The following is a 12,398-nucleotide window of genomic DNA, read 5'->3' on the forward strand; positions in this document are numbered from 1 at the left end:
AGACAACCTACGCTTTCAGCTTTCAATATGACTGTGCCTAATTATACTTCATGGGTTATCAGCAGCAGAGCTGGAGATTTTGATAGTCAAGTTTGAGATAATTGGAGTTTGAGGTTTCTGGAAGGACGTGAAAGAAAGTTTGAGATAGGAAGACAACTACCTGCTATAAGTACACAGGTTTATCTGCCTGGAGTTTATCTAGATGACCAAGAACGAGATGGTCAGTCTTTCAGCTACCACACCAGGATGCATGGGGTGGCCTTTTCTGTCAGAGCTGTTCCTCTCAAGGGTGCATATGGACTGAGGGGGCGGCTAGATCTTTTTACAGTCACATTCATTGTATGACATTTTCTCAATTCTTCTCTTTCTCACAAGGAACCTTAGACACTCAGAGCCTGGTCTATAGTGAGGAAAGGAGGCACTAAGCCAAAAATCTTATATTATAGCTTTTTAAAACACAGACCCTGTTTTCTTATGTTTGCATGGAAGACAGATGAGAATCATATAATATATGTGATCCTGCACAATAGATTATCTCTAAGCTGGGGTAAATTCATATTATTTCTGATGTTGAGAGACTTCTTTGGAGGGGGGGAAATCACTGCAGGGAGCATTGACTTGGGGTAGGCTCTGCAGTGACGCATCTGCCACCCTACTGTGTCTTAAAGCCCTGACTACAACCATCCTGTTCCTGCACAAAGATCCTCTTCCAACTGGGCTCTTCTCCCTTGGGCATACCTGTGGGATCAGGGTGGAGTTTTGGCACCTTCTGGTCTCTGTCTGAATTACAGATATTGTTTTACAGGAGGAGGTGCTGGGCTTCTCCATAGTAGGAGCCTTCCAACCCTGTACTAGTACATGTATTTAAGTACCCGGTAAAAGCTACAATTCAAAGCAGAGGCACTGATTTATTTTAGGATCTCCAAGGCTAGGGGGAGCAAGAAAACTAAAGCATCTGAATACTTGTTAAACCTTACAGGCCTATGTTCTTGTGTAGTCGCAATTTCAGTGGAATTTAGTTATAGTGCTCTCTCCAGGAAGCATCTAGTCAAGCTGAATTATTGTGTGTTGTTGGCAGAAAACAGGACAAACCCAATTAGCCCAGTGCTTGGAATCCTTGCAGTAACAGGGAACTGCTGAGGTGGATCAAGATCATCCCAGCAAGAAGTCCAACACTTTTTTTTTTTCCCCATAGGAAGTAGCATAGGTAAAAATCAAAATCTCTAGCAATACCAAATATATCTACACAAATCCAGCATTCAGTGGGAATATCAGCACATGAACAACATACACTTGAAAAGCATTTAAAATGAGGGCTTTCTGCAGCACTTTTTTAAACAGATCCATCTCCTCCTACTTCTGCAGATTTGGCTTTGGAATTATTTACAACATGTTGTGAACTTGTAATAATGTCTGAGATGAGAAAGTATCTCACTTCTAAAGGGAACATGAAATTCTGTCACTTTTTGCAACGCAAATATTTTGAAATAGGGAAGAATTTCTTTCTTAGCCTTTCAAAGCGGATCATGAGATGTAATTACAGTAATTTTACTGCACAGCTACAAATACAAGCACATGGAAGGTGTGTGGGCAGCCCTGCATGGCTAACAAGGGATGGAGGATTCGTAGAACCAAAGCCTGGATCATCTCCAGCCCTGAATACAGCAGCAGCAACTGTCAGATATGTGACAAAAAATATCTCATCCTATTATTATATTTCTAGTGACAGTACTCCATGATTTTTTGCTCAGAAGGTTATCCACTGTTTACTTAGCCCCCAGCTAGGAAACTGTATCCTGTTCTTAATCTGAATCTGCCCCAAACCATCTTTGAGGTACCAAATTTTTGTTTTCTTTTTGTCAGTAATAAGAGAGCTTCACTGGGTTTTAGTTATCTTTTCTGTATGCAAGTATCTATACTCGGCACTTGAGTCATTCTCATTTTCTTGTCAATGAGCTAAGTTGAGCTCCTTAAGCTTCAAATTATGACTTGTTTTTCAGTCTCTGGAGATACTTGTGACCCTCTTTTGATCTCTCTCCCCCTCTCTGTCCTCATTATTTCCATATATTTTCTGAAATGTGGACAACAATGTACGAATACGCATGAATGGTCAGACCACAGGTGTATGCAGCCTAGTGCCCTGCCTCTGGCAACGCTTTCTACCATGAGAAGATTAACAACAGGGAAAATAAAATGCTGCTTTCTTCCCTGCCACCTGCTCCAGCATCCAAGTGATCTGCAGCTTGTTGTGCTACACACACATGCTCTTAACCTGAACCAGCATCACTTCCCATTTTCTGCTTGACACTCCTGGTTGTATGGATCCAGGGACTACCTTTGCATATTTCTTGCCATTGCAGTGCTTCAGCTCACGTTGACCCACTGTCTGTGAAAAGTTTTAAGTCCTCCATGGAGTTGCAGCTTTCCAAGACAGGTTCCTAGCTCTAGCAAACGGAACTTGCAGTCTAATGTAGCCAGTATGAACGATCCTTCACTCTAACCTCTTGCTCTTGACTCTCATGTCCTTTCTGGAAAGCCGCCTTGTGTTGCCTCCTGCACAGATTGCATTGAACTGGGATACAAGTTTTTCCAGAAGGAAACATTCTGCACCCCCAAATTATAGAGTGCATTTCACCTCCTATTTGGAAAGTGAGCCTTGCCTGCTTTTCAGAGGTTTTAGTACAAGGGACTCCAGCCTAATGTATCATGCCTGCAGTAATGTTTCCTGAAAGCTTTCAATGATCAGAGTGCTCTAAAAAGTGTGAGATCTAGTTATATTAAATAAATATATATTTAAATATATAGTCAGCTCCTGGGTTTTTTGAGGCTTTATCTGCAGAGAAGGCTTACAAAATAAAACCAACGTGGATTCTCTTTCCAAAAGAAAACAGAAATTCCTTCATAATACCATAATTACTCCAAGTGCTATGGCATTAAAAATAGCAGCAACACTTCTAAAGGAAGGACGGAATTGGCGGTGTTACCACCACCTTTATTTCCTAGGACTTCTGAATGAATGTGAGAGAAATCTTATCCCTTTTGCATCTCCAGGTGTTCAGGTGTTTCCACACCACCACCCATTTGCTCTGGTGCACACAACTCCCCTGTTCCTGCTCTCCTTCATGCAGTCTCACCCCTGAATCCTGTCTCCACTCCTCAGCATCACCGGCACTCACATCCTAGATTCCTTTATCTCCAACCACGCTCTGCAAGCAAGACCTCCCCCCTGATCTACATGTGCATATCCCGAAGTCAGCACACACACACCAGACCCCACACTTGCACGTGACGTCACTTAGTATTTTATCTTGGAGACGCGACGAGACACAGAAGATCCCTGTTGTCCAGGCACTTAAGGTGCCTAAGTCCTTTTGAGGGGTGATTTTGGCAATATGCCTGTTGCAACTTGCTGGGGTTTAGGAGCTGCCAGCTAGGTGAGTATGGGTCTGAGCTACTTTTCCACAAATTGAGTGGTTGTGATGGATTATATTTATACCTCCTCTGTTCCAGGCTTTGACAAACCATCCCACACATCTGTTATATTAGAAGGCTTCAACCTAATATTTTTTGAGCTGGGCATATGGGAACACGATTATATCATCTTTATTTGTTTTTCTCCATTCACTCTCACTCCTCCATTCTTCCCTCTCCCCATCATTTATCATTTAAGGATCCACTACAATATTACACAGTGTTTTTTGCTCATCACTGTCTTTTTTCCCCTTGTTGACAGATGCTTACCCCAATTCTGAAGTAATCTATGTGTGGACTAATACCACCACAACATCTGTGGTGGTGGCCGAAGACGGTTCACGACTTAACCAGTACCACCTGATGGGACAAACTGTAGGAACTGAGAACATCAGTACCAGTACAGGTAGGGAGAATAATTACATCCCATGGTGGCTGATAGCTGGAGCAGGAGGGGAGATCCACCAGCTCCAGTTATTTCGCAAGGAGGCAAGGGAAGCATCTGTGGGACGTGGGGTGCTGGGGAGATCCTGTGCAGGTTGCTGGCTGCTTAGCAAAGGCACTGAAATGCTGAGAGGGTTAAATGCTGGCTCCTAGGTACATTGCAAGGCTGTTGCTGAAGATGCATCCAAGCTCCTGCTATTTAACGGGAGTGCTGGAGAAGCTGCATGCAGCTTCTTGGCGACTGCCTTTGCTGATGCTGCCAGTGCTATCGCTGGCTTATTTCCCTGTGGGAGGAACCACTGCGGGAGGCAAACACCACCCACACATTTGATCCATTTCGATCATGGCTTTAAAATGATTTGCTTGATGAAACCACAGCAGGGAGGGAGCAGAGGAGCAGGTGGGGGCTGTGGCGTGGCTCTGCAGCGTGTCCAGGGGACCACGTGGCTGGAGAGGAGGTGCAAACCCCGAGGATTCCCATTTCCTCTCCGGGCTGCAAGCGGAGGCGCCAGATGTGGCAGCATTAGGGAGGCAAAGAAGCTTTAATCCTAGGCTGGGAACCCACGTGAACCGTCCCCCCTTGCTTCTTAAAGCTCCCACGCAAGGGCAGCCCTGGGTGCACGCTGGTGGGGGGACTCCCAGAGGGGTCGAGGCCAGGACAGGGGTCACGTGGGCTTGGCAGGATGAGAGCTTAACCAGGTTACACAATGCACTGGTCTAGAGAGCATTAATGGCATCTAGTGTGGGGGGAAGCGAAATAGCCTGCCGGGAAGGGAAGGGAGATTTCCACCTCTGGTGGTAGCATGGGACGTGTGGTAGGGAAAGAGGACAGCCTGTAGTAGCATGGCAGAGAGAAATTCCTGCTGGTAAAGCACAATGGAGTCTTCTGGTGATGCGCTGTGTCCCTGCTGAAAAATGACAAGTTCTGAGCCGAACGCAGGATTGTAGAGGACAAGCTATAGATCGGGTTAGGAAGCTGTTACTGTCCACAGGAAATTTAGGAGATGTAAAGACAGGTACACATACACTTGCACACAATGTTAGTTGGACTGAAACATGAAGGCACATAAGGCTTTCTGCTGAAACTGTCCCAACATGCCAAATAAAGAGGGGGCAGCTGAGCTTGCTGCTTGCTCTCCAAACAGGACACAAAGTGAGGGGAAGCTTTCCTTGGGCACAGGGGAGCAACCACACACAACCACCATCTCCATCCTATAGAGCTTCACCTCTTTGCCCACTTAGGGAGACAAAACTGTTGGTAAAGCAAAGATATTTAAAGTCAAAGTAAGCGTATAGGCAGTCAGAGCAGCCACCACTGCAGAAAAAGGACAAATACACTATCTCCCATTAAAGAACAAAGACCCTTTTTTCCTTACCAGTTTACCATCATAGCCGCGTTGTTTTCTGCAATGAACGGCAGCTCCCCTCTCGCTTTCATTGTTGCCAAGAAGAAGATCCAGAGGATGTGCTGGGACATCTCCTACAAGCTTGTCCTGCTCCTCAGAGCAAGAAAACCATCCAGCCCAGGCTGTGAGTGCTCCAGCGTGTCAGCTCCAGGCTGCTTCCAGCATGTAGCTTTGCGTGTGAAAGCTCCTTGTAGTCCTCAGCCCAAGGAAACAGGAGACCCTTCAGACAAATGCCAGTTTCTGCCCAGTAACGACCTCCCTGCTGTATCCTAAGATTTAGGCTAATAAATGCTTGTTTTCCAGCATCAAGATTTTATATTAATGTCCCGGGTTACATCTGGGCTGGCTGGATTCTGATTGCATGGTGGATCACAAAGAGCAGGACACAGATTGTAACCAGGGATTAGCAAAATACAAAAATCCGATTTTGCACAGGGAAAGCATCAGTCAGCGATGGATTTTCTAGACTTCATCAAGCTCATAGGAGGCCAGTAATCAGGGTTACTTATGAACAGCTATCTAAGGCATTTCTTCTTTTTATTGAATTGATGAACACGACAAAGAAAACCCAAATACCTATTGCACAAATCCAAGTGCTTGGATCTTTTATGGGTTTTTGACACACAGTCAAACTATACAGCTCTTGCAGTTGCATAGGCAAAATGTTGTGTATGTCATAGAACATTTATGCTCTCCTCCCTAGCAGACTTTTTTATATTTTTAACGGAAATACTGATCCTGCACCAATCCCTTGGGATTCTGCTGATTTTGTAGGCAGGCTGTGAAGTTTAGCTGTCTTCTCAGAAGAGATATCCTGGCAATTCTAATTCACTAACCAGTCTTGAAACTGGGAACGTTTTAGCCATGCCACAGAAAATAGCTCTGACATGTGCCACCTGTTTGGATTTTTTTTTTTTTTTTGCTAATATCCCCAAATGTCATTCCCCCAAAAGAGGAGATATTTGACTACTCACACTGCTTTCAACAGGCCCAACTTCTGTTAAGTCCTGGTGGTGCAAGTTCTGAAAACAATCAGATAGGGAATTTGGGTCCAAGTGCATCTCGCTGCTTTCTGCAAATGGTTGCCCAGTTCTGTTCTCCATACCCAGAATCTCTCATCACTAACTTAGGATCTGCAGTGCCACAAACCAAAACAAAAACCCACTCTTTTATCTTCTGCCAGCTGGAGCCTGAGCTCTGAAATATCCAAAGCTGAAATAATTGAAGCAGCATTCAGCCCTTCATTTTGCACCAAATAATTCTGATTTTTCCTTGAGATGAATCTTTCCCATGCATTACTATAACAAGGATGCAGGCACTTCTCAGGGGCCAAAATATTCTGCATGTCAGCATGGTCAGGGACTGCCGGTATCACAGACCTAACACCAGGATCTTGCCAGAATAATTATTGATACACCTGAGTCCAGGCACATCCAATAAACAAACAAGTGTATCCAGTAAACAAGCAAGTCCATCCTCTGTAGAGGACTAATAAAGTCCAATACTCTATTGAATCCCAGAATAATGTCAGTGGAAGAATGCGTGTGAGATCCTGTAAAATTTGTAAGCATGATTTCCAGAACTCTATCATCTAGATACCAAAACCAATACTGTAGCAGCTTTTAAAGCATAAAAAACCACTTAAGACCGGCAGTAGCACAGTAGCATAGCTCTGTGAAGAAATGCAGCCATTCCTGCTCTAGGTCTTTTCATTAGTGCTAAATTTGTTATTTAAGTGCTACATAAATCTATAACAAAAATTAGCTCTTGCTCAAGAAAGCTTATGGCCTAAGGATAAACAGTGGCCTTACAGAAGTAAAAGGGAGTTTCGCCACTCCATCAGAACCAGATTTTTTTCTATATAAACAAAAGGCCAGCTCAGGCAGCTTTTAGCTTTACTTTAAGCAGTGGTCCCAGGGCATTAAAAACCAAGTGGTGGGGTTTTCTTAAGCCCTAAGTCTGCTGGAAAAAGCATTCCTAGTGTGGGCATTTTTGAAAGCGACAGCATATGGGAAGTCAGAGAAGGTATTGGTGGGAAAATGAGCAAGTACAAAACTAAGGTGATATCATTATTTTACTGGAGACAAGAGCTTTGATAGGTTAAAGACAATGATAAGGTAAAAATCAACTGCGGAGGGCCATCAAAATGTAGACATTCATTTTTTTTGCATTTAGAAAAGGAAAAAAATTAAGGATCCTGTTGCTCTGCTGAAGCTGTGTAGATTTTTTTTATTCAGGCCCTGAAAGCATATTGTCAAAATCAATAATGCACATCGTCACTCCTTAGTGAGCAGGGAAACTGTGACTCAAATACATCCCAGTGCAGCAGCAACTCAGAGGTAGATTACAGGCACATAGACCCTACTGCTCCTGGCATATTTTATGGGTAATCCACAAACTGAATGCTCCTAAATAAAGAGTGAGTGGGGTTCCTCCTGAGACCACAGCATGTTCAGCTTCCCTGGTTCAAAATTACGCTAAATGAAGGGAATTAGACGTTGCTTCACAGGGATTTTCTCCCCAGTTTCAGAGCATTCCCTGTCCATCTCTACATCCCTCTTCAGGGAACTGTTTCACCAGAAAATCAGGTTCCAGAGGAAAGTCATAAAGATTGAGGCAGGCTGTCAGGTAAGAAATTTCTGTGCTATTCCAGTCTTTCTGTTTAAAATCCTCAGCATAAACAAGGTCTGTAAACTTCATCCAGAATAACAGAGCTTCTCTACCATAACATAGCAGTGCAGCTATACCTGCAAAAGCCCTTTCACTGCAGACCTGTTCTCTGCTAATTAACCATATTGTCACTTAGAAATAATCTGCCAAATCTAACTGCTTAGCAATTCTGGCTGCAGCTCAACTCAGGCGATTCACTCAAGGCAGAATCAGTCTGTTATGTATTTTCCTTTTGTGGCTGGTCTATAGAGACTAGCAGTCAAGTCTTGCAACAGACATTATAGCTACATCGTTTTATTCTTGTAGGAAAATATATCTTTCAGAACAGGCATTACTCTGATTCATCAGTACCCAGCTGAATGATGCATGCTTTTAAATTAATTTGATATCAATATGAGTGGAAATCTGTTAGGGCTTAAAGGGGTTGTTTGTTTTTTTTTCTTACATTCTGTCTTTTATTCTTACATTTTGTTTTTACTCTTATTTTTCTGAGGCGAATAGTAACCTTTTTTTAGCTAGCAAGATTTTGGCTTTGTGGAGCACTTACCGTCAATGAATAGCCTTCAGTAACAACTATATGGTTTTACAGGAACAGTCTGAAAGAACCAATTAAGTTTTTATTTTTTCTGAAACATTAGGGAAGGTGACAGCTGGTCTGTCAATTTTGCAGTGCATTTTTTTAGGCTTTTATTGAAATTCAGAGGACCTGACAAAAGCCAGATTAAGGCAATGCTGTACATTTGGCATATAAGAAAGACATGGAATTTAGCACTGCTGTGGCAGCTTTCAATGAATTCTCCATGCAGGCAGTACAATATTCATTCCACAACTGAACAAGACATGGCACAACATCTATCCAGAACCAGATTTTCTTTCCAAGGGCTAAGGTGTACCAAATTCTAGGATAACTGCATGCACTAGAAGGATTTTTTTTTCTAGAGGAACAATTTTATGGGTTTGGGTACTGATCTCAACACGACCTCCCAGGACCCATGTGCAAAGCTGCAATTTGTGCAGCACCAACACTGGGACAGGCAGTCCCTGAAGTGCGGTGCAGGAGTGTCTGGACCTGTTCTCATTCTTGAAAACTGATGGCTTGGCAGTAACAGTTGCCCTAATGAGATTAAGTCCTGTGGCTAAATCAGGTTTATAAGAGTAGATAGACTTAATTGTTGCTCTGGTAAGACAATTTGTAGGACTAAGTCAAAAACAGGCAGCACTCAGGCAGTTGCCCAGATTTTTTAACCCTGTGAACATCAAGATGTCCCAGGTGCATAAAGGGACCTCAGCTTTTCAGTGCAGTAGGAGCAGTCAGTCACCTTGTGCTTTTGGGACTGACTGTGAAGACTAACAGGATCTAGCAGCACCTCTGTCTCAAGTCCTGGTTTTCCACAGCATAGAAATCCAGACATTTTTCATGCAATTAAGAATGGCTGAGTAGTATCCTCAAATTGGGGGGGCAGGGGGCCGGGGCCAGGATGGAACTGACCTCCTTAAGTCCCTCAATGAGTAAGCTTCCCTTATTTTACTCATATGCACATCTTTCTCCTTCTAGGTGAATATACTATTATGACAGCCCACTTTCACCTGAAAAGAAAAATTGGCTATTTTGTCATCCAGACGTACCTTCCTTGCATCATGACTGTGATCTTATCACAAGTGTCGTTTTGGCTAAACAGAGAATCTGTCCCTGCTAGGACAGTTTTTGGTGAGTATCCCCTTTTCTCCCAGCACACGGGATGGGACGGTCTGGCTTGTGGAAGTGATTTGCTGTAACAAAACCACAGTGCACTAATGCTTATTTCTGCTTGAGATGTTCTAGATGTTCCATTGTTCTCTTCCAGTTTAAACTCAAAATCCATTTAAAAATGCTGTCTGGGCTTGTTTTGTAAAGTTAGGCCAGAAATTTCTCAAGAACTAATTATGTGAAAGTAAAGGACAGAGGAATCAGATTAGTGTGATTTGTGTTTTGTTTGTTTGTTTTTTTCCACTCGGGTTAAATACTGGATGGTTTAGAACAAAAACCCCCACACATTATTGTATTAAGTGTATACTCTAGCTAAGCATTTGAAACACATTTAACTTCAAGACATTTTGTTTATCTGTGTTTTAAGATGTTTATCTGGGAAAACCACGTAGAGGTTAATTAGTGACAATTATCTCTATTACCATCAAACAAATGAATATGATTTTCCATTTAGAAAATGTATATTTACTACAGAAGTTGTCATGGAAAAATCCTTCGGGGTCTCTTAAGTTATTGATTTATCACTAGAAGATTGAAGAAAATAGATACAGCCTTAAGTGAAGGATAATGAAATCCAAAATTTTCACTAGATAAAAAATGAGACAAGCAGGAACAGTTTATTAGATAAAACTTTGTTCAGCCGTTCTTAAAAGAATATTTCTTCCATACAAACCTACTGAAATCAGTTGACAGCTTTGATCAAAAAGCAGTTCAGCAATCTGTATGGGAAGAATACAGGTTCCAGCATCATTTTGTTGACTGGGGGTACCCATTCTAGGTTTACAAAGCTATAACTGAGTTGGGGACATCCTTCCACAGATGAAAATAGTGGCAGCTCTGTCATTTACTGGCCTATGGAAAAGGAGGCGCTACAGTCAAGGAAATCAATGACAGCCAACAATTTTGCATATAAAATCTCCATGTGAAAAAAACATAAAACCAGTAATCCCACTTTATTATGGCAGCTAGTGCTAAATGGGTTGCTCACTGATTTTGTAACATGCTACTTCACATTCTATACACACCATGCATCCGTGTACAGGGACAAAATACCAGTAAGCTTTTGGTTTATGTAACAGCTGAGTTTGTGTTATCCTTAAAATAGTTATTTAGATATATGATAACTAGAGATAACCAGAACACCACAGAAGCAAACACCTGAGGGCAGAGGATTGTATTTTTTCTTGGCGAGCAAAGTATCTTACTCTTTCAGACCATAATATGGAAACACTGACTGAGTCCATGTGGCCTTTTTAGGTCTTGTGCTGAATTGGAGCCTGCTCATAACCCATTAGGGATCTCATAAGTGCCTCCAAGCTGATCTCTGCCTAATTTTTTTCCCCTTCTTTACAGGAGTAACAACAGTGCTCACCATGACCACCTTAAGTATCAGTGCCCGTAACTCTTTGCCAAAAGTGGCCTACGCTACTGCAATGGACTGGTTTATAGCTGTCTGCTATGCCTTTGTATTTTCCGCACTGATTGAATTTGCAACAGTCAACTATTTTACCAAGAGGAGTTGGGCATGGGATGGCAAAAAAGCCCTGGAAGCAGCTAAAATCAAGGTGCTTACCTTACATGTTTTTAATACCTAGAATAAAAAGTGAGTACTCAGCATAGTGCAAACTACTGAATAGACAATTTTCAGCTTCTTTGTGAAAAAGGTATTTAATTACCTGATGACATACTTTCACCTTCCTATAGAGGAATAGTGGCAAGGAAATAAGCTGCCTTCTCTTCATGGAGATAGGCTATCAGTTTCTACCATCTGTATGGAGCGGACTGTTCTCAGAAGAATATAAGGCACAGGATTTCAGTGACCAGCCTTCTGATAATCGCGGTTATATACCGTGAAACATACCTCTGCAGAGCATTCCCTATGCGCTCTCCCAGATAAATGACAAAGCTCACATTGAGCTCCGTGAGCGAGGGTCCCACCACAGTATCCCAAATTAAAAAAAAGACAAAAGAGCGGGAAGCAGGCAGGGGCAATGAGCCCTTCACCACGCTCCTTGCTGCAGCCAGGAGGGCGAGGTTTGTGTTTTGGCAGCTGCCTGTGAGGCAGCAACCTCTGCAGGTGCTGAACCACGTTGCCAAAAGAAGCTGCTAATGCACACGCCAGGTGGGATCTGGGTCCATTCGGCTGCTCGTAGCTTTCTCTGGCGTCAGGGAAAGTTTAGCCTGAGTAAGGCTATAAAACTGAGGCAGAAACAGCTGTTTGCGAGTCAAGGTCAGAATAGCCAACAGGCATTCGTTGGCATGATTGATTACAGTGCTTAAATTTTTGGGTTAATATCTTGAGAATGCGTTTCCACTTTCTGTACCTGTGGTCTAATGATTTGTTCTTTACGCTGCAGAAAAAAGAGCGTGATTTGCTGGGAAATAAATCAACTAATACTTACAGCACTGGGAAGATGACCCCCGCACCAAACATGCCAAAGGACTCAGCCCCATCTGTCATCTCAAATGCTGCATCTGCTCCAGTGAAGTCTGCAGAAGAAAAGCCCGCTGAAAGCAAAAAGACTTACAACAGCATCAGTAAGATTGACAAAATGTCCCGGATAATTTTTCCAGTGCTGTTTGGAACTTTTAACTTAGTTTACTGGGCCACATATCTGAATAGGGAGCCTGTTATTAAAGGTGCCAATTCTCCAAAATAA

The 12,398-nt window shown here is 42.8% G+C and overlaps 2 protein-coding genes across 2 annotated transcripts in view; one reads left to right on the forward strand and one right to left on the reverse strand.

Moving 5' to 3' along the window:
• GABRB3 (gamma-aminobutyric acid type A receptor subunit beta3) overlaps positions 1–5,392 on the reverse strand; it is a gene marked incomplete at both ends in the record, with an annotated part of 196,096 nt that extends 190,704 nt beyond the window's left edge. Inside the window, one exon of the mRNA XM_080363485.1 lies at positions 5,292–5,392. Within this exon, the coding sequence (XP_080219611.1) occupies positions 5,292–5,392 (101 nt within the window). The remainder of the gene's footprint in view (positions 1–5,291) is intronic.
• Positions 1–12,398, forward strand: part of GABRA5 (gamma-aminobutyric acid type A receptor subunit alpha5) — a gene marked incomplete at both ends in the record, with an annotated part of 55,805 nt that extends 43,407 nt beyond the window's left edge. Inside the window, 4 exons of the mRNA XM_080363487.1 lie at positions 3,734–3,877; positions 9,547–9,699; positions 11,092–11,303; positions 12,096–12,398. Coding sequence (XP_080219613.1) covers positions 3,734–3,877; positions 9,547–9,699; positions 11,092–11,303; positions 12,096–12,398 — 812 coding nt within the window. The remainder of the gene's footprint in view (positions 1–3,733; positions 3,878–9,546; positions 9,700–11,091; positions 11,304–12,095) is intronic.

Source organism: Nesoenas mayeri (genome assembly GCF_963082525.1).
Source record: "Nesoenas mayeri genome assembly, chromosome: 1".
NCBI lineage: Eukaryota > Metazoa > Chordata > Aves > Columbiformes > Columbidae > Nesoenas > Nesoenas mayeri.